The 18,844-nt window shown below is 35.2% G+C and overlaps 2 protein-coding genes across 2 annotated transcripts in view; both read right to left on the bottom strand.

Annotated features, from left to right (window-relative positions):
* On the bottom strand, nucleotides 1-1,324 carry C3H2orf66 (chromosome 3 C2orf66 homolog). Its single transcript, XM_074145394.1, has 2 exons — nucleotides 1,126-1,324; nucleotides 1-183 (listed from the first exon to the last, which is right to left on the bottom strand). Exons 1-2 carry the CDS (start codon nucleotides 1,246-1,248, stop codon nucleotides 1-3), a joined length of 306 nt encoding a protein of 101 aa, XP_074001495.1. The 5' UTR covers nucleotides 1,249-1,324.
* An 8,841-nt stretch (nucleotides 1,325-10,165) lies between these two features.
* The window catches only part of PGAP1 (post-GPI attachment to proteins inositol deacylase 1), a 35,330-nt gene continuing 26,651 nt past the window's right edge, over nucleotides 10,166-18,844 (bottom strand). Inside the window, exons 22-27 of the mRNA XM_074145393.1 lie at nucleotides 18,588-18,785; nucleotides 16,340-16,475; nucleotides 15,149-15,199; nucleotides 13,687-13,910; nucleotides 13,230-13,334; nucleotides 10,166-12,384 (exon numbers count right to left, since the gene is read on the bottom strand). Of these exons, the coding sequence (XP_074001494.1) occupies nucleotides 12,246-12,384; nucleotides 13,230-13,334; nucleotides 13,687-13,910; nucleotides 15,149-15,199; nucleotides 16,340-16,475; nucleotides 18,588-18,785 (853 nt within the window). The 3' untranslated portion in view covers nucleotides 10,166-12,245. The remainder of the gene's footprint in view (nucleotides 12,385-13,229; nucleotides 13,335-13,686; nucleotides 13,911-15,148; nucleotides 15,200-16,339; nucleotides 16,476-18,587; nucleotides 18,786-18,844) is intronic.

Genomic DNA, 18,844 nt, shown 5'->3' with positions numbered 1-18,844 from the left:
TCAGCCTTTGAAATAACTTGGAAAAGAATTTCTCCTTTCTTCATAATCTGCAAATGCAGAAGCAATAGGATCCGAGTAGAACATGACAGGCCTTGGTCCTTCATTGTTCATAGTGAAAGTAGCTGGGAACTTTCTGAGATCAAGACCCCTGCCCGAAAAATAAGCCTGGAGTGTTCTGAAAAACTGAACATATTTCATATGTGAAAATAGAGCATGCCCAACAGAGATTAATTATTTCTACTGACTCAAAGTAGATGCAATATTTGTTCCTATGTGGGATGAAATACTCTGTTTTGATTATAAACTGGTACAATGCAGGCAATATAATTCAGACATGTCCACTCTGTCCATGGCTTGTACACCTTATGTGGTGTAGAAAGGCCCCCAGCTGTTTGCTGATCATCTATGCTCCCCACTGAACTACAGAAGATTCAAACTGATTCCCATATAAAAAGGGGAACAGCAAAATCCTTGCTACAGGCAAACAGTACAGTTCTGTTATACATTTCTCTAAGAGAAACGTTCTCTAAGAGTTAGCAACAGGAAGCAATTGATTTCAACGGGCCCTTTAGATTGCTTAAAAGTAGAAATGAATGCTTCTTAAAAAGCAAGGAAAAAATTGTGGGAAACTGATTTTATTTTTTTTCCTTCAAAAATTCCTTATAAGATCTTGCAAATGTTCCCTTAATGATATTTTCTTAGCTGTAATTAACTTTCAGATCTTTAGCTACTATTCATGACAATGTCAGGTGCAAACCTATTTGTACTTCCAGAATATGAGACAACGTGCAATTAACAGAGTACACATTTGACTGAAACACAATAATCATTCCTCTTCTGTTTCATAAGATGAGTGATTGTATAATCAAAATACATTTTTAGAAACTAAAGCTGCTGGATAGAGATACACGGAAGTTTTGTGCACTGCTGAATGCCGAGAGGGTCTCTTCAGTTAAGGGGTACATCTTGACTGTTGTGGTTATTGACTATACAAAGTGCACAGTTACTAACGCTGCATTTAATGGGCTCCTCTTACCTTTATATTTAGAAGATAAAAATTCTCATGATGGAAAGACACAAAACCCACATAAAACTTAGGCTATCTTTCTTGCAGTATTTTCTTACCAGGTCTCTGTTTCTAGGGTTATCTAGAGGCTTCCACTTTTCTTCTGGTTGGAAAGGAGCACCCTTTGCCAATCCCCTCACAGCCAATACTGTGTATAGACCCAGGAGCACAACCTTCCACATGTTGAAGGGATGAGCAGACTATCTGTAAGAAGGACAATGAACCAGACTCCTTAAGTCCTACAGAGCCATCACTGGTAACAAAGAGAGCAAGCATCACAATCCAATGGAGTGCTGAAAATAATTTATCCATGGCAAGGAAAACTCTCCTACTATAGATTACATCTGTGTGCTATCGACTTTGTTGGTTTTATACTAATGTACTAGGAAGAACTAATTATTCTAAAGAAGTGTTTCCCACACCAAAGCTATTTCTAGACAAGATTCTCTTCTCAAAAAGGAGCAGTATGACATTTAACACAAAATACTTATATTTGTACTTTTGCATTTGTTATTACATACAGCCCTTTTCATTGGCTAATTAGTTACAGCATCAGGTATTTGTGTGCTCCATGGAGAATGCAAAAATATGGCTTGAGATCCAGATAGCTCAATTTTTAAAACTGCATGAAATGAAAATGTATTACATATATTAGTAAGTGCAATAATACAGTCTGGTATAACATACTAGAGACCCATTTCACAACTTAATTCAAGAAAAAACAAAACAAAACAAAACACCTCCCTTTCATGTTCTTTAAAATAAAGCTTACCAGTGATTTTGGCTCTGGCTTGCCCCTTCTTGGTTAGTCTCCTTGTAATCTGTGAACAAACTGATCTCTGCACTTATATTTCTAGTGGACTGTAGGTGGGTGTCAATGACGTTAGCAGGAGTTCAAAAAAACAGTAATGATTCCATTTCCATCCATGACATAAAGACCCTTGAGGATTTCATCCTTAATACTCTTAAGACCTGTTGCTATCGAACAAGTGCAGTGCAAATTCCTCCTCCCTAAGCCACATTGCAGAAAATTGGTGGTAAGCGTATAAGAAGTTTAAAACAATTCCCAGCAGAGATAGCAGAGCTGTATCAAAATATTACTTTTAATTAAAAGTAATTAGCGATGTCTCTAGAATGGTGACTAAAAGATAATTACAGCAGCAAGATGAGATATCGATCATTTTCTTTATGCTGGAGAAAGAAAAGTAAGGTCTGTTTCAAGATCCAAAGGCGTATCATTTTAATGAAAGTGTTGCTTTCCTACCCTGATTTTATCGGCAGACAATATCCTCCTGTCAGACTAGAAACTAAGACAAAGACTGCAATGAGGACTATGCTAATTTACATTCGTCTTATTTCATAGCATCCTTCATCTCAAAGCTGCTTGAATTTTTTGCTTATAATTTCATTATACTCTTCTCTCCACTATTTAGATGATACTTTAGTTAGTATCACATAAAATATATATCTCTAAATAGACATGTTAAAACTAGAGATCTTCGGCCATTATCTTACTCCAGATTATAGGTGTTTCTGAGTAGAAGCTTTACATCTTTCTTTGGTTTAAATTTTGAAAGCAAAACAAAAACCTAACACCACCCCTTCTAGGCAGACTAAGCTGTGGATATCCAAACGCCGTTAGTAACACAGGTAACAAAATCCTAGCGGTGTTATTTTTATGACTGCAGTAACAAATACAAATAAAAGTCAACTTATTCAGCTTGTATAGTTTTCTAGACATGGAATAAAAAAAAATCATCAAAAAATAAAAATCCATCAAAATCCATAAATTAACTATTCATAATAGACAACTTCCAGGTAGCAGACTCATCAAGAACCAGAACAGCAGCAGCAACAGAAGAGCTTGTAAAAAGACAGGCCCCAACGTAAGGGAACTTTGTGTATTTTCTAGGTAGATAATTATCTCCAGTTTAATTTTGTGTACAATTTGCCTTCTAAATCAACCAGACGTAGGAATACATTCCTCTAGAGAAAAAGAAATAGCCAGAACAACAAGCAGTTTTCTTCCATCTTCTTCCCCCTCCTTCCCCTCAATTATTTTATTCATTTGATTTATTCAGAAAGAAAAACCTGGGGGATATGCAGTATATTCAGCCAGTAAAACATAGCAAAGCCATCTGTAAATTCGAAACAAGCTTTATTACTGTTGGACTATTACGTTACCCCCTAACAGAATTTAGGCAGTTTGGTTGACTGATGAAGCATGCAAGATATGCAAGAGATTCAATTAGCATGTATTTTCTCTGATCTGTCTTAAAAAACCCCTACGAACTTGTATTGCTGCTTTCTGAGCTAGAAGAGTCTGAGAAATTGCTTGAGCCAAAGTCTGTTTAGACTGAGTGCTCATTTTAATGTGGGGTTTTTTTGGTAAGGTTAAGTTTTTTGTTTGTTTTGTTTGTTTAAAAGAATTTCATTACAGCTCTTGCCTTCAGTGGAAGTCAAATATAAGTGGAACACATTCACATTAAAACTCTATTAGTATAGTTACACTGATTAGACAAAATTGCATCCTCCTTTGAGAACAGTATCTAGTTTAACAAATACTTTCCAAGCCAGATGTTAGTGTATTGCCTTTTGAATGCAGCCAAATTTAAGTACTAGGTTTTTCCTGACAAATTATGTATATAGACACACATCTTCAGTAAATCAAATCTTTCGAAAGTGGCTATACTAATTATACAGCCCTTATGGCACAGTAATATTCATGTATATTTGAATTAAACTGCATGGAAGCTGAAAATGCTCATAGCTTTGCTTCTTCAGTTTCATGCAAGTTACTTCAGAAAGGTAAAAACCTTGTTCTAGAACAAAAGGCAAATTTAAAACTAATCGGTTTAGCTGTAGAACAAGTTTTATACATATAATGTTCTATATAAACTATATTCTTCACCAAACATCTTCCATTTTATTGCATTTCCCATTCATGATGACAAGGCAGGTATAACAGCCTAAGGTGCGTGAGGTAAGATATTGAGACAAGCTTCATCAGGTGCGATCTTTATCGTATTCTACTCAAGACGCGAAAACAGTGTCTGTTACGTGAAGTAATGTGCTCTCATCACAATGTTTTTGTTCACTGTTTTTATTTTCTGCTTAGAATCCCAAGTATTACAAGTTAGAAGGAAAAGCACCAAACTGCTCCGCATGAGTACCTGAGCAAAGACTAAAGGCAAATGTTCATCACGACACTCATTAGCACATTTGTACAACAGAAGTACGGGTAACATTCACAACACTACAGAGTATGACTGGTAAGTGGCACTTTTTGTGAATTACAGCCATTTGTACTAATGCAACCATGTTAGAACACCATACAAAAATATACAGAAGTGCTTATTTAGCAGAGCAGATGCTATACAGTGTACTCTAAGCCATGCACACTTAGGTTGAAAAAAAGACAAATTAAAAAAATGTGAAGTATACACTGCAGACAGGGAAACCGTCAAACAAAATACAAACATCCCAGTGTAGCTCCCATACAAGTTGCCCTCAATTTTAACAAAAAAGTACCAGCATTTAAAAGACAGTTTTTGAAGACTGAGTTTTTAGCTTTCAGCAATTTCAACATTAGCTGAAGATACCTATTCTGCAAGGTTTTCTCAGCATCTCACAAGACTTGACCAAAGCTTGTCACACATTGCATGAACTGTATCTGAGAATTCTGTTATAAACATTTTAATAAGCACAATAATTTATTACAGGATTATTCAGACATTTAAAGATAAGATTCTGTTAGCATCTCTAGAAACCTGTAACTATGAAGATTTAACTCCACCTAAACCACCAGGTTTACACTAGCTATATAAGAATTCAAAACAGAGGAAGAGTTAAAAACATGTAAGACGGGTTGCTTGTGAAGCAATAGATTTTTAAAATATGACATATATGTTCTTCAAAGTTTTAAGTCCTCTTAACAAAAGCAAACAAACAACAGTACACACCCCTCACCATCCCCCCACACCCCTTAATTACCCAAAATAGGTAATTTGACCAACACTATTCTGTCTTTGTGCTTGGAAAACCAATTAAAAAGTAAGGAACCATTTTAGTAGGCCCGCATAATTTTTCTAGACTAATCATCATATATATGAAGGTCTTAAAGGTAGTTCTTCCCTCTTGGTGACTTTAATACTCGAATATTCCTCTAGTTAGGAAATCAACAATGGCAAGGATTACTGAAATAATATTATCACAAAAGAAAGAATAAAAAGTTAGGTGACTAGAACGGGCTTTTCAAAGTCCTAAACTAACATAGGAAGTTGCAGGGAGGGCACAAAAATTGCATGGTATCTGTTGTGCCACAGCATCAGCAGCATTGTGGCAGCCAGGTACAAGTTAGTTGTCAATAAAAGAAAGTTAATAACTTTGGCTTATATTGCTTCAAACAATTACAGTGATCAGCTGACACGCCGGCATTTTGTGTGTCTATCTACATATCCACAGTCTAATGATAAGCTTTGAGCTACGGCATCTTTATTCAAGATCTGGTGTTACCTAGTTCTAATACTGGGGAATTAAAAAAAGGCAGAATTTGGGAAGTTGTGCTCAAAACATACAAAGAAACCTATAGAGACACATAAGAAAAGCCAGTGGTGGCTCTTCCCGAGTTCTTCATATTACAAATGTACGCAAGAAAATCTCTTACTATATCAAAAAAAGACTTTAAGGTCTTGACTATTTCTGTTTTTCTTTAATGAATTGAGAAGAATAGAATGTATAAGTTCTACCAGCCTCTTCCCCGCCCCATCCCCCCAACTTTTTGGGGGTTTATATATGAATGTTTTCGCTAAAAATTAAAATTTGTTATTCAAACTTTTGGAGCTTTAAAACAACAGATCAACTTCACCCCACCTGCCCCAAGAAGCCACCTTCTAGTTTTCTTTTCGCACTGGTGTAGATATTGATACACAATGGCTTAAATATAATACTTTGCTTAAACTACAATTAGAGGAATTTTTTATTTTGAAGAAATAAAAGAACAAAATTAAAAAAAAAAAAAGACACAGACTTCAAAGTTGAGACAGATATCTGAGAACAGTTTTCCTTCCTTATTTTTCTTTTCGTCACAATAGAAAGACTTGAGAAATTAAGGTCAGCTAAAGCTTTAACTGGTTGGTGTGATTCCAAACCACAAATATACTGTACTTGTTATAAATCTTCATTTCTCTACGTGTAGTAAAAAGGGGTCAAAATAATTTTTTTAGAAGTATTTTCCCCAAATCAAGTTTCAGTATGATCCACACAAATATTTTTGGTCAACTTCAAAAATCAAATATAAGGCTACAGAAGTCCACAGGCTACAGTTAGAGTGTATTAATTTACTGGATTAAGGCACAGTATTTTCTTTTTTTCTCTAGAAAGCTACAAGTTTAAAGTCACAGTGAGGAATTTCACATTTCAGTTTTGGTCTGGCACTCTAATTATGTGTGTCACGTCTACTACTGCTAGACTTCTGTAAAATATTTCAGCTGTCAGGTGCTGCAGTCTCAAATATTGTTTTCACTCTCAAAGTAATATAAGTGGAAAATACTCAAGCCTGAATTGATCCCAATATGGTGCACTTACCATTTTATAAAATTAAACATCAACACATGTGCACATTTGATACTTAATATATATACCCTGAAATTATTTAAGTTGGAGGGAAACAAAGTCTTTGCTGGTATTTCAGCAAACCAGCAATACGTCAATAAAAGAACGGTCGACAGGACAGCTGCTGTGTATCTTCACTAGGTCACTCACGGTGCCTACTGTTACTGTGAACATTTTGTTTTGTACTACAGTGGAAAGACACTGCAAACCAGGGATAACTGTGTATGGAAGGAGGAACTGGAATGATGTGCCGCAAAATAACAAATTTGTGAGTGCCATTTCTGACTTTTCTAGACAAAAAATTAGCTCTGATATCACACAGGTTCCTACAGAATCTAGACAACAACCTGCCAATAATTGTAGAGAGGCCATGCTTACAAGATTTGCTTATGACAGCATAAGTAGCAAAATCTGTCTGCATTTAAGAAGGCAGAATGACACCCTAAATCTTAAGCAAAATTAAAATCAAAACATCCCAGCTTTGACTCAGGTTTTCATACTACAAGGCAATAACCACATATTTGAGGCAGTTACATGCTTAGATACCAGAAAAATTGAGGTGCTGGGCAGATTTGTTTAAGTAAGAGCTATAGAATTTTCTCCTTAAATGCTTAAAATTTATTTTTAAGAGCAGTAATGTTTATTAACTGGATGAAAATTATAGATTTTATTTCAGCTTTAGGATAAATGAGCTGATTAAAAGCTTTGAATACATTCTTCCATAAATAAGAATATACATCAGAAAATATAATATTTGTAAAAGATCTTCAAATAAACTTTTACAGATGTTAAGGATTCTTTTATGAATAGTAGCTTAAAATTCTAGATAAAAAAAAAAAAAGTAGAAAAAACATTTTACTTTAACATAAAAATGAATCTGTTCTCAATTGTCATTCACTGGCACATATTTCCAGAGGTATATAAGAGCAGCATGTAGCATTGGTGACAAAAGTATGTCTCCCCTAAAGGAATGGTGATGAAAGTTCTAAAACCTTTTACAATACAGTGCTAAGTGCTTATAAAAGCCAGCTAGCTTATCTCCCAGAAAAAAAAAAAAAAGAGATGTAAAAAGATAAAGCTGTCAATTAAGTAACTAACTAACATTCATCATGAAATGGAAGAAAAGCATTAAGAATTTAGTCTGTTGTACAGCTAACAATTTTCTAGTAGCTTAGTGAGTTAAAACAGCAGCACAATTGTTGTATAGACACTTTAACTGCTTCCAAAAACATTTTCAGTAACTCAGAGTATTGAAGGTCTGTAAATGGCTGGTTTTTTCTCAGCATAAGACAAAAGTCTGAACATACTCATTGCTGTATTGAAATAAACCTGAATGAAATGAAAGCTTCTCAAATGTTCACAGGCAAATGATCGACTTTATTCTGTCCTGTCAAAGCTTAGAAGCAGATGTATAAGATTTCAGAAAAAGTCAAGTAACAGGTTCATAACCTTGTTACTGGCAAACACATGGAAAATTAGACTTCGTATCAAATACCAACGTATGCAACAATGCTTTTTGGTTTTTTTAAGTATCAACATATTTTATTTTCTTTTTTTAAACACTGACCTTAAAGGTAGTCCCATTAGGTTATAGTTGAAAAGTTCACTTAGACATACAGGCAGTCTCTACGTCTTCTACAATATATTACTACTACATTGTTTAGGGTTTTGGTGTGTTTTTTGTTTGTTTTAAAATTTAGCAAATTAATAATTTGGAATGAATTGCTACATGTATCAGCTCACTCAAAACAAAAATCAGAGCAGAACTCTAAATATTAGAAATATTAATTTAAATTCAAATTACTGCTTTTTCTTCTTTTTTTTTTTTAAACAAAACAAACAAACAAAACCTTAACCAAAACCCCCCAAACCAATCCCCCTTTTAACAGGACACTGAAACATGACATACTGCAACCAGCTTTTAAATCAAAACTGAAAATACCACCTTTGGACAACATTCATCCATTCAGTTTGAACGTACGTTTGGTAATTCCAGTTAAGAGGTAACACTTTTTCCTTACCAGACAAGTGTAGACCTTTTATGAAGTGATAGCTACAGGTGTAGCTACTATGACTGCGACGTGATAAGACTATGAGAAACACATTGGATCATATCAACCAGAAAAAGACTACAGACTTAAGAGCAATTCAGGGTATGGAGATTCCACTGAAATCATCTCATTAAATCTCCCCCTGCCTCTGCCAAAGAAAGATTCTGCTGTACATATATGCTGTATCTAAAATTAGTGGCATTTGGTACTCTAGGTTCATACCCTGTTTTTTTACTCCATTTCTGATAGCTTATAAAAAATATTAGAAAAGAGCCACACAAATAGTTCTTATTTTGAATGCATCCTGAGGTACAAGCCAACAAATGGTGGCTTAAGCTCATCCCAAATGCTTGTGTGGCATAATCTCCATCTAAACATTGTGAACATCCACACAGATGAAGAACAGTGGTTTTGTAAAATTAATACCTCAACTTCTGAAAAAGGACAGAACAGAATTTGGGTCTCTGCACATTAATAGAAATCTTCCCTTATAGAGCAAAGGTCTAATTCATTACAAGTTAATTTGTGTCTTGATCTTCTCCCACACAGTCTAGATAATCTAAAGTTTGAAGAATAAACTTGAATTTTAATTTAGTTAAAGGTACTGAGACATCACAATATATTTGCCAAAAGCTGTTTTATAAATGCAGCCTACTCATAATAAAGGGTATTTCAGTAATATTTACACTTTCTTCTACATGCAATTAAAATTATTTATATTGAATTACTATATGTTTCTGCTGAGATTATAATTGTGAACAATGGCAGAACTAGAGATTCACGTAACAGAAGCCTCTTCTCCAAAAGTAACAACAAGCATTGCATTTTATCTGAAAAACAATTTTAGACACTTATAAAATCTTGTCTTTTTCAGAATGACAAGTAGGATAATTCACCTTCTCTTAGAATAGGATGAATTGTCCTCTGGACTTGTTCTAATTCTTACCCCCTCCACTGATTATATAGAAAATCTAGCTGTGATTAGACACCTAATCTCTCAAATAGCTGAAGTTACACAGTCCACAATCACTGCAAAATCCAGACACACATCTCTGAGAGCAGTTTTCATCTAGCAAATGACACAGAATGCATTTAAATCCAGAGTAGCAGTAAGACTTTCCCTCCTTCCCCCTGTGAAAGTAAACCATCTCTGAAAAGAGGGAGCATTAGGGACATGTGATAAATTCTGTCATCTGGGATCTCAGACTCAGGATTATATCTATTCCTACCTCCAACTTGAAAATCAGGTAGGAATCTACGTAAGATTCTGTAACCCATTTCAGGAAGAGTGATAACAAATATCAGTACAATTCCCAGCTTTAAAAATATCATTAAATGAAAAAATTGGTATTATACTATGTTGCTGAAATTCAGTAAATCCCACATTGTAGCAGATTTTGGAAGCTATCAAAGCTACTACATGCAGAGACTATTTGCTCTCATTATTCTGATTATTATTTTATTCCACCAACAGCTCCAACAAATGAATTCCTGCATAAAGTAAATACAGTAGTAAGACAAAAGGACCATGAAGGCCAAGGAAAGTCATCTTCCACAGAAATCAGATCCTGCACATTTCACAGACGGCCTTTTACCAGCTCCGATGCAGTTCTGCCATTATCTTTCAATCACAGCCTTTTGAAAGCAGAAAAACTACTCTAGTCTTCTATGTCTGAACAGCAACTTTTAGGTTAAATCAACTGGTGGATTTAGCTACGAGTATATTTAGCCATAGAAATTATATATCTATACTGTAGCATACATTTGATTAGAAAGTATCAAGATACAATCTATTTAAATACCTTTTCCGATTTACAAACACAATAGATGATCTAACCTTTTTTTAAAAAGGTTAAGACTAGAATAGCAGCACATAGATTAGTGATAACAGTGACAGTGGCTTGGTTAACTACAATAGTCTCACGCGTTTTAAGTGGTTTCAATGACTTACTGATAACTCGAACTGCTGATTTGGATATAAGCAGAGAAAATACATCCTTACTTCACATTTGTCCTTCATTTTGGAAAATTACTGTGTGAATTAAGTTTTTCCAGCCAGCTCAAATAAATTTGCCTTAAGAACATGCTAGAACTAACTGAGGCACTTTAGGCAAGATTAATGAGATAGAATAAAATTAATGGGTCAGGCTAGCTGCAAAACTATACCAAGAATATACTTGATTGACTGTGGGTAGCAGATTTCCTCTTATTACTCGTGTAAGATGGCTAAGCTGGTCTAGTATTTCCATATGAAGATAATGGGTATCTCAGAGTGGAGACAGCTAACACAGAAGCAAGTAGTAGGCTCATCTCTACACAGAATCAGTATATCATTTTAACCTAATGGCTACCGAGATTTCTTCTGTTGGCAAAACACATACCCAGGGGACAGAATTCCTTACATATAGCTATTTTAGGCTTTGTTATAAATGGCAGTCACTGTAGCATCTAGGCACTAAGATAATACTTTGTACAGAGCTAATAATTACAGTCGGTATTTCCCAGCATTACTAAGAGCTTGTCCACATGAGGAAGTTAGAACTGTATGGCAGAGCATAATTTACAGTGTTGTAACTATTCCACATTAATTTCATGTATGGACATTTCTTATGAGACAGTTGATTTTCCATTTACAATAGGAAAAAAACCTGCCTTGTCTACTTGGAAACAGTGCGGTACAGCAACTGCACTGTAAACCCAAACCATACCTCAACGTTGGCTAGCTTCAACAGATGGACAAGGTCCAAGGAGTAATTTCAGAATTGACAAAATTCCAGACAAAACTGGCAATGTTTTAAAACAACATTACAGCAAATTGTTTCTGAATCTGCTGGTATCCTTCCTGAATAGAAAGCTACACAGAATATTGTTGTTTACTCACTCTCACAAAAAGTAAAATGTATAAGACTTTTAATAATCTCACGAATGTTCAACTCACAGTGATTGAACAAATGATTTGATAGAAATAACAGTTCTATAGAAGCAGTACATTCTAGTTTGTCTGGACACAACTGTGGCAGCTTTTAAACGTAGCATAAAATGATTAAAAGTATACTTGGCTGTGTAGTTTTTGTGATAGTCACAGTGTGCTTGAAATGTATTGAGTTTTAACCAGCATAATTTAGACCTGCAAAAGACACAAGTTCAGAACAATGCACCGTATGGCATAGAGAATAAAAAAATGTCTCTTTCAACAAAGAAGTATAGTGAAACATCAAAGTGTCTACAAGGCAAACAGAGTATTGAGATGTTACACTAACATGATTTATGTGCTTACACACACAAAGTTAATTCACTTAACTTTCACAGCCCTGTGAACATTTTCACACCAAGAAAGGCTTTCTAAGCAATGTGAACAGAACCACAAACTTTTCATCAAGTATTCACAGTTCTGTCCTCTATCCTGCATCATGGAAACTACTGATGATACTAATCTAGGCGTGTCTTTGTTGAAATTTGCCTGTCTCCAGTGTTAACTGTCTAGGGTGCACTGCTCCTCCCAGGTATAACAAACGCTACACAAAACAACACAGCACATGTAGAAGAAGAGAAAAGGTTACAAAATGTGGTACTTTGTATAAATGCATTCGTCCAAAGGCCAACATTGCAACAGACAAAGGGAGTGGAACTTTGGCTGCGATCTTCAAGAGTTTACTGTAAGAATATAAAGAAAAAATTGCCATTTTTGTAGCCATACATGTAGAAGATACGCAAATACCACATTTCACTTTCTTTTGAAAAATAATTTCTAGATTTTAAGGATTTGTTCATTTTTAAAACAGAATAAATTTGCATAATGGACAATAACAACTGATGCATAAGCAAGAGCTATTATTCCAAAAGGCTTATAATAAAATGTCATTTTAAAATATTCTTATATTAATTTAGAAATAAGTTCTCTGTAACAAAGAAAGATGGTTTAGATCTTTGAGTTAACAAGTACCGGTCAAGAGGATAAACTACATTGGTTATTATTCATTGTCTTTCATGAGGCATTAATTTTATATCTGAACCAGAAATGCTCTACCTGTCACCAAAACCAAGTGCTCAAAAGTTCTTAATCCAGTAGAAAGCAAGTTACATTTCCACAATTGTGCCCATAAGGGGAAATTACAAGAACGTAAACTGTAATGGTTTAGAATTCACTTTTCCTTGTAACTTCTGACAGTAATTGCTAAATGTATCAGGATTCTGTAACGTTTGGAAGGAGCCAATGAATTGTGAATGAAAAAGTCACAGTTAAAGAAGTCTTTATTCAACGGATTGCTTAGATAGAAAATACTTCATTTAAGTCCATATGGTAAATACCAATGATTTTCTCCACTTTGAGTAAAATGCATGCAAATTGCCTGTAGTTCAGCAATCTTTAAGATTTAACCATACGAGTCTATGTAGACTGGACAATTACATGTCTGTGCAGCATAAATTAAGTTTTACCACACAAATGGAAGTAACAAGAAAGAAGCAGGAAAACAAAACTGGGAATTAGGCTACAGTACCTTGATTTCACTTCAGAAGTACTCGAATTCATGAGAATTTCTAAAATGCATACAAGGATAATAGCTGTAGATCTACATGGATCAGGATCAAGTCTAACGTTGTACCTGCAAAAATGGTTTAAAAAGCATGTTACTTCTAAACTAGGCAACCAAATAAAATCCCAGCTGGCAACAAGCATGTGCTGATAACAACAAACACACATGAAATGAATATGGCATCCCAACCTGATTTTAAATTCTTTCTGAATCATTACTTCCTTCAGCATATCACTGATTCATTTAACCCGACTTAGCTCCTAACATAAACCAGATTGCATAGAAAAAACAATTATAATTAACAGAAGTCTTTGATACTGTAAGGTAGCTAATAATACAAAGAGTCAAACATTTGCAATTTTTACTATCTTTAAAGGTTCATATTCTTTTCTTCCACCTTACTGGCAATTTAAGAAGTTACCTGAGATTTTTTAACCAATAAATTAAAGATGGCAAGTTGAGCAGCACAATCCATGTGAATAAATTGAGAATTGTAACATGCATCTTAAGACTGTTAACGGCTTCAGCAATTGTTGTAGTGTTGGAAAGCAACTGTGTTGCTTTTGAGGTACTGTCCATTGAACTCTGGTTTTTGACTGTGTGTATACTGGTGATCCGTGAAGTTTCTTTTGAGCGGTCTGAATCCTGAAAATTAAAGGCAAAAGTCATAAAAACAAGCACAGGGTTGTCAGAACCCATGCTGGGGGAGGAGGAGGGAAAAACTATCATAGCAGTATCATACCAGCTCTGATTTAAGAAGAAAATTTGCAATTTATCTCTCAATATGCCATCAAAAGCTAAGTTAAATAGTTCAATTTTAAAACATCTAGATTTAACCAGAAATTTCTCTTACACTAATAGTTCATATGTCTTTGGAAGAAAAGAATGGAGAGTGGAGATGCCCTGACACCAGTGCAGTGATAAGAAATGGAGTTCCTGGAAGGAGGAAGAACAGAATAAAAAGAATAATAAAGCATGCGGGTGAAAATCACAGATGATCATTCATGGAAAAAGATACAGGAGGTAATGCAACCGGGAGTAAAACATTAGCTGTAGGAACAAATAACAAAGACAAACTAATGAATTGGCAGATGCTAACTTCTACTGACAGGAAAAGACCACACAAATGAAACAAACAAGCAAAAAAATTACATGGAGATGAAAAGAGAAGTAGAGTATTTAAACACACAAAAACCACTCAAAACCCAAAGAAAAGTGTCAACAACTTTTTCTGGAAGGCTGCTTTTTAACTATGTTTGCAAAAAAGAACAGGTAGTTAATATCTGCTTGTATCCACACAGGCTCACATCTTGGATTCTATACCTTAAAGTAACTGAAGAAACAAAGTTCACAATGCATGAAACCCAATGCTTCTTCACTCCTCTTTAAACAGCTCACAATTTACTGCAGTCTCAGTCCACATCAATCTAGTAAATCATATTTGTCATCTCCTGATTAAAATACATACCTAAACTCCACAAACTACTTATCTGGAAAGAAAAATATTTACCTGTAGTATAGATTAGCATCTAGAAATTATATTTATTTCTTTAGATGAGGCATGCGTAATCAAATACCAAAATTTAGGCAAAAACTATTGTTCTGTATGTATTCAGAGACTAACTTTTCTTCTTAAATGAACTTCAAACAAGTTCACACTTCAGTGATCTTGAGCAGCAAATGCATGGATCATACGTGATGGAACAGGCTACTCACGTCCTGGCTTTTCTTTCACATCTTGCACACAGTAAGTAAACTACAGCCATCCAGGCCTCACAGCAATACCTAATACTACCAAGGCAAGATGGTAACAATTTGTAATGCATAGGTTTGCCAAACACTTTTTGGCCACAATTTTGAATAGAAGCTGGCAACAGACTTACCCCATTAAGCATGTTTTGTTCTACTCTTACATTCACATGTAGTTTTATAACCTGCAAGACAGACAGTTCAGCTTTTTTAGTAACATTTCTTCACACAAAAGCTGTAGTATACAAGAAAAAAAAAAGTTTGGGCTAATTATTTTTTGACCCTTTTTATAGCTCGGTGATTCTAGGGCCCCCTGCAATGCAAGAACTCCCTCTGCCTTTTTTATCAGCAGCATCCAAAGTGCTCCCTTAACGAAGGATTTCCAAGCACAGAGAGAAAACTTGTGCTGCTCTGCTTTCTTCCCTTCCACTGTGCTTGACAGAGAATATAGAGTGGAAAATCTGCATATTCCTCACCTCCTCCTGCTAATTCACTTCTACTTAACTTTCTGAAGAAACCCGTAAAAGGCCACATAGGAAAAGTCCCATGTCAGAGATTTTCTGCAGAAGGGGGAACGTCCCTCACGGGGTGACCTTATGTCACAAGGAATTCAATTAGAGCTAGAGCTGTTCCTCAGGCTGTGCTTTCAGCTGCCACCTGCCTACTTCAGACCACCTGTAAGCTGCTCTGTTTTGCGCCTACTCCCAGGTGCATGCCCCAATTCTTCCCTAGTAGCTAAGTATAGTAGCTGATTTAGCAGCTATATAACCATAGGGTGAATCAGATAAGTTAGATGCTCTGATGCAAGGAAGACCATGGAAACTGAATGGCAGGGACTAAATATGGGTCTTTGTGGCACTAGCCATGGGATCAGATTAGACATACAGTAAGACTATCCTAATTCTACAATATATCCACCTTCCTTCCTTCTACTCCATAAAGATTTGTGAAGTCTTTTCAGATAAAAAGTTTTCAACAGAACATTCCAAGTCTTCCCTTTGTTAAAGTTTATCTGCAAGAGAGTTATTAGTCTTTGATTTTATAACATCACCTATCCATAAGTTAAAAACCGCAATTATATGCATTATTGTAGTGGGCACATGGGACTATGTTTCTTTTGAAAAAGCATTATCAAAAGAACAAAATAATTCTAAAGATTACAAGACTGTAAGAGTCTGGTAAATTCAAAAAAGACCTATTTCAAGTACGCAAATAATAACATTTAAGTATGAAAAATGGTAATCTATAGTTTTGCTTTTAACATGGGGTTAAGTCAAATCATACAAAATTCAGTTATAAATTCAAAATGTCTAGCCTTTCAGTACCTTAAACAAGTATTGAAGATAAATAATGAATACAGCAAATGCACCGCAAGTGGTCCAGCTAACCAAAGCAAGGGATAATACCCCGCAGAGTTTTCTGGGTGTAATCAACTTGTTATCTTTATGAAGTACAGTAGGTCTAAAAAGAGACGAAACTGCTGTTATACTCTTGCAACGACATCAAAGAATATTTCTGTTTTGTGAATGACTGAAAAGAATAAATTGCTCCTGAACATTGATTAAACACTGAAAAAAAAAAAAAAGTTAGAAAATTTTAACATATATACCAATTGCTACATAAGCTACTTAGAAAAAAACAAAACAAAACAAAAAAACCAACAACCAAACCAACCACAACAAAACACCCTCAACTTTCTTATCAAATGAACCTACAAAATCTTACACCTTCCAGAATGTATGTCTGTAACTAATGTATTATTTTTACTTCATTTGGGGAACACAAAGGATACATTGATGAACATAAAGCATTAGATAATGCTATCTGTAGATCTGCATCAGTCACCAAGTTCTCCTGTTCAGCCCAAGAGAACAAGTACCATCTTATTACTGCACAGCAGCATCATGAAAGCGACACCTAATACAAATACTAATGCACTGCAGTATTCAGTGATAGTACAACAGTATAAAACAGTAAGTCTCCAAGAGATTAATTCTGTGACAAATACTCTTCCCAGGCAGGAATTTCTGCTTGCTCACAGACTGTGTCCGAGAGACACAAGTTTCTGGATTCCAGCTGATACAACTAAGAGACAAGTATGAATCTGAAACAGCAAAGATGAGCTGAGGAGGTGTGACAACAAGGGGAATGCAGTGGGGAGGAAGTGCAACAGAACTATGAAAAACTCTGTACTTGTATATTCATAGGATATTCCAGTATTAAGATGGACACTGAAAATGGACGAAGTGTTATTTGGAAAATAGAAATTTAAAAGCCTTTGCAACAAATATTGAAAATAACCACAAAAAGGCGGCTAGCTGACAAGAACAAAAAGTTCCACAGACAGCTAGTGACAAATTCTTTGCTGCTGGCCATATCAGATCATTTCAGACCACTTAGCAAAAGTCAAGCAAATATTATCTACTTCAGAGAGATTTGTAGAAAATAAATGTGGGTTGGCTTTGTGGGTTTTTTCCAAGAAATTCAGAAGTAGATCAAAAACTGTGTAAGGTACTAGAACTGTGTAAGGCGCTCGAATTTCACAATTAACCAGCTGACTTACAGACAGGCACACAAAATCTTATTTTACTGCCTCTGCCCAAGACATTCTCAGGGTTTGCAGGAAATCAAAAGCTTTAATGAAGTGTACGAATTGAGTTAAAACCCTTAAAAATTCAGAAAGATTCGTTTAAAAAAATTAGAAGTTCATCACTTCATCCTTTAAAACTAACACTGAAGAATCCACTATAATTTATAAACAAGATGGCTGAGAAGAAATAGCTGACACCACATCTATTATTTGCTAGAATAAGACCAGCAGTGCTCATGGTGAAAAGAGTTCATTTAGCAGATATTTTCTGAGTAAAGAGCATCCCAACCAACTTTCTGGAGACAGAGACTTGGCTCAAATCTAACTGAGGACTGTTACCAGTTTCAGAACACTCAAACTATTAAAATAGCTAAGTGTGTTATCCAATTTACTAATTTACTCTTTCAAAATCTCTTTATCTTTCTTGCTTTTTTTTTAAACCCATTTTCATGTTTGAATACTCATCTGTAGAAGCAAAAACATTCCAGTGTTCTTAGACATGATCAATAAAATTCATCAGTCTTGTAGAGTGAAATTAACAACAAAGAAGTTTGTTTTACAAACCTGTTTGCATTCTTTAATGCATTTTATCCAATATCAAGGAGGAATGGATTGCAATGCTTATAGTCCCTTTTCTAAATGTATAGTGGGTTTTTTTGAGCTGCTGAAAAAGGAATAGTTCAGTTGCTTTCTTTTCCCCAAGCAGCTTTCCTCAAAAACAAACTGAAAACCTTTATAACAGCTGGTGAAGGAAATAAGCAAGCCATTTATGTTCCCTTTTGGAGATGTGGAATAAGGAGTATGACGCAATCCTCATATGTTATTAGTACTTAACACTGACAAATCCAGATGGCTAAAATCATGTATGAACTCTAGTGCAGAATTCAATCTGCCCAAGCATTCACACTGAAGCAAACAGAAAAAAACTGACAAAGTCACAGTCATCTAAAAGAGCATAATTATATAGCACAATGTTGTTTTACCTAATCAGAGTTAACCATAATGAAGAAAAGAGCCTCAGAGATGTAGAGAAAAATACTCCACTCCAGTAGACAATGCCTGTCCCAAAAAGAAATAGAATGAGGGACACAAGGGGGAACCATGCATCCTGACTACTCAGTACAGCAGCATCCACCTCTGGTAGCGAAAGTGATTCCCATATCACTCTAAACCAGTGAAACCTGCCAAAAACATGAAAGCAGTATTACTTATCACTTCCAATTGCCGTTACAGTAACATG

The sequence above is a fragment of the Numenius arquata genome, chromosome 3 (genome assembly GCF_964106895.1).
Source record: "Numenius arquata chromosome 3, bNumArq3.hap1.1, whole genome shotgun sequence".
In the NCBI taxonomy this organism is placed as follows: domain Eukaryota; kingdom Metazoa; phylum Chordata; class Aves; order Charadriiformes; family Scolopacidae; genus Numenius; species Numenius arquata.
This window is presented reverse-complemented; position numbering and strand designations above follow the sequence as displayed.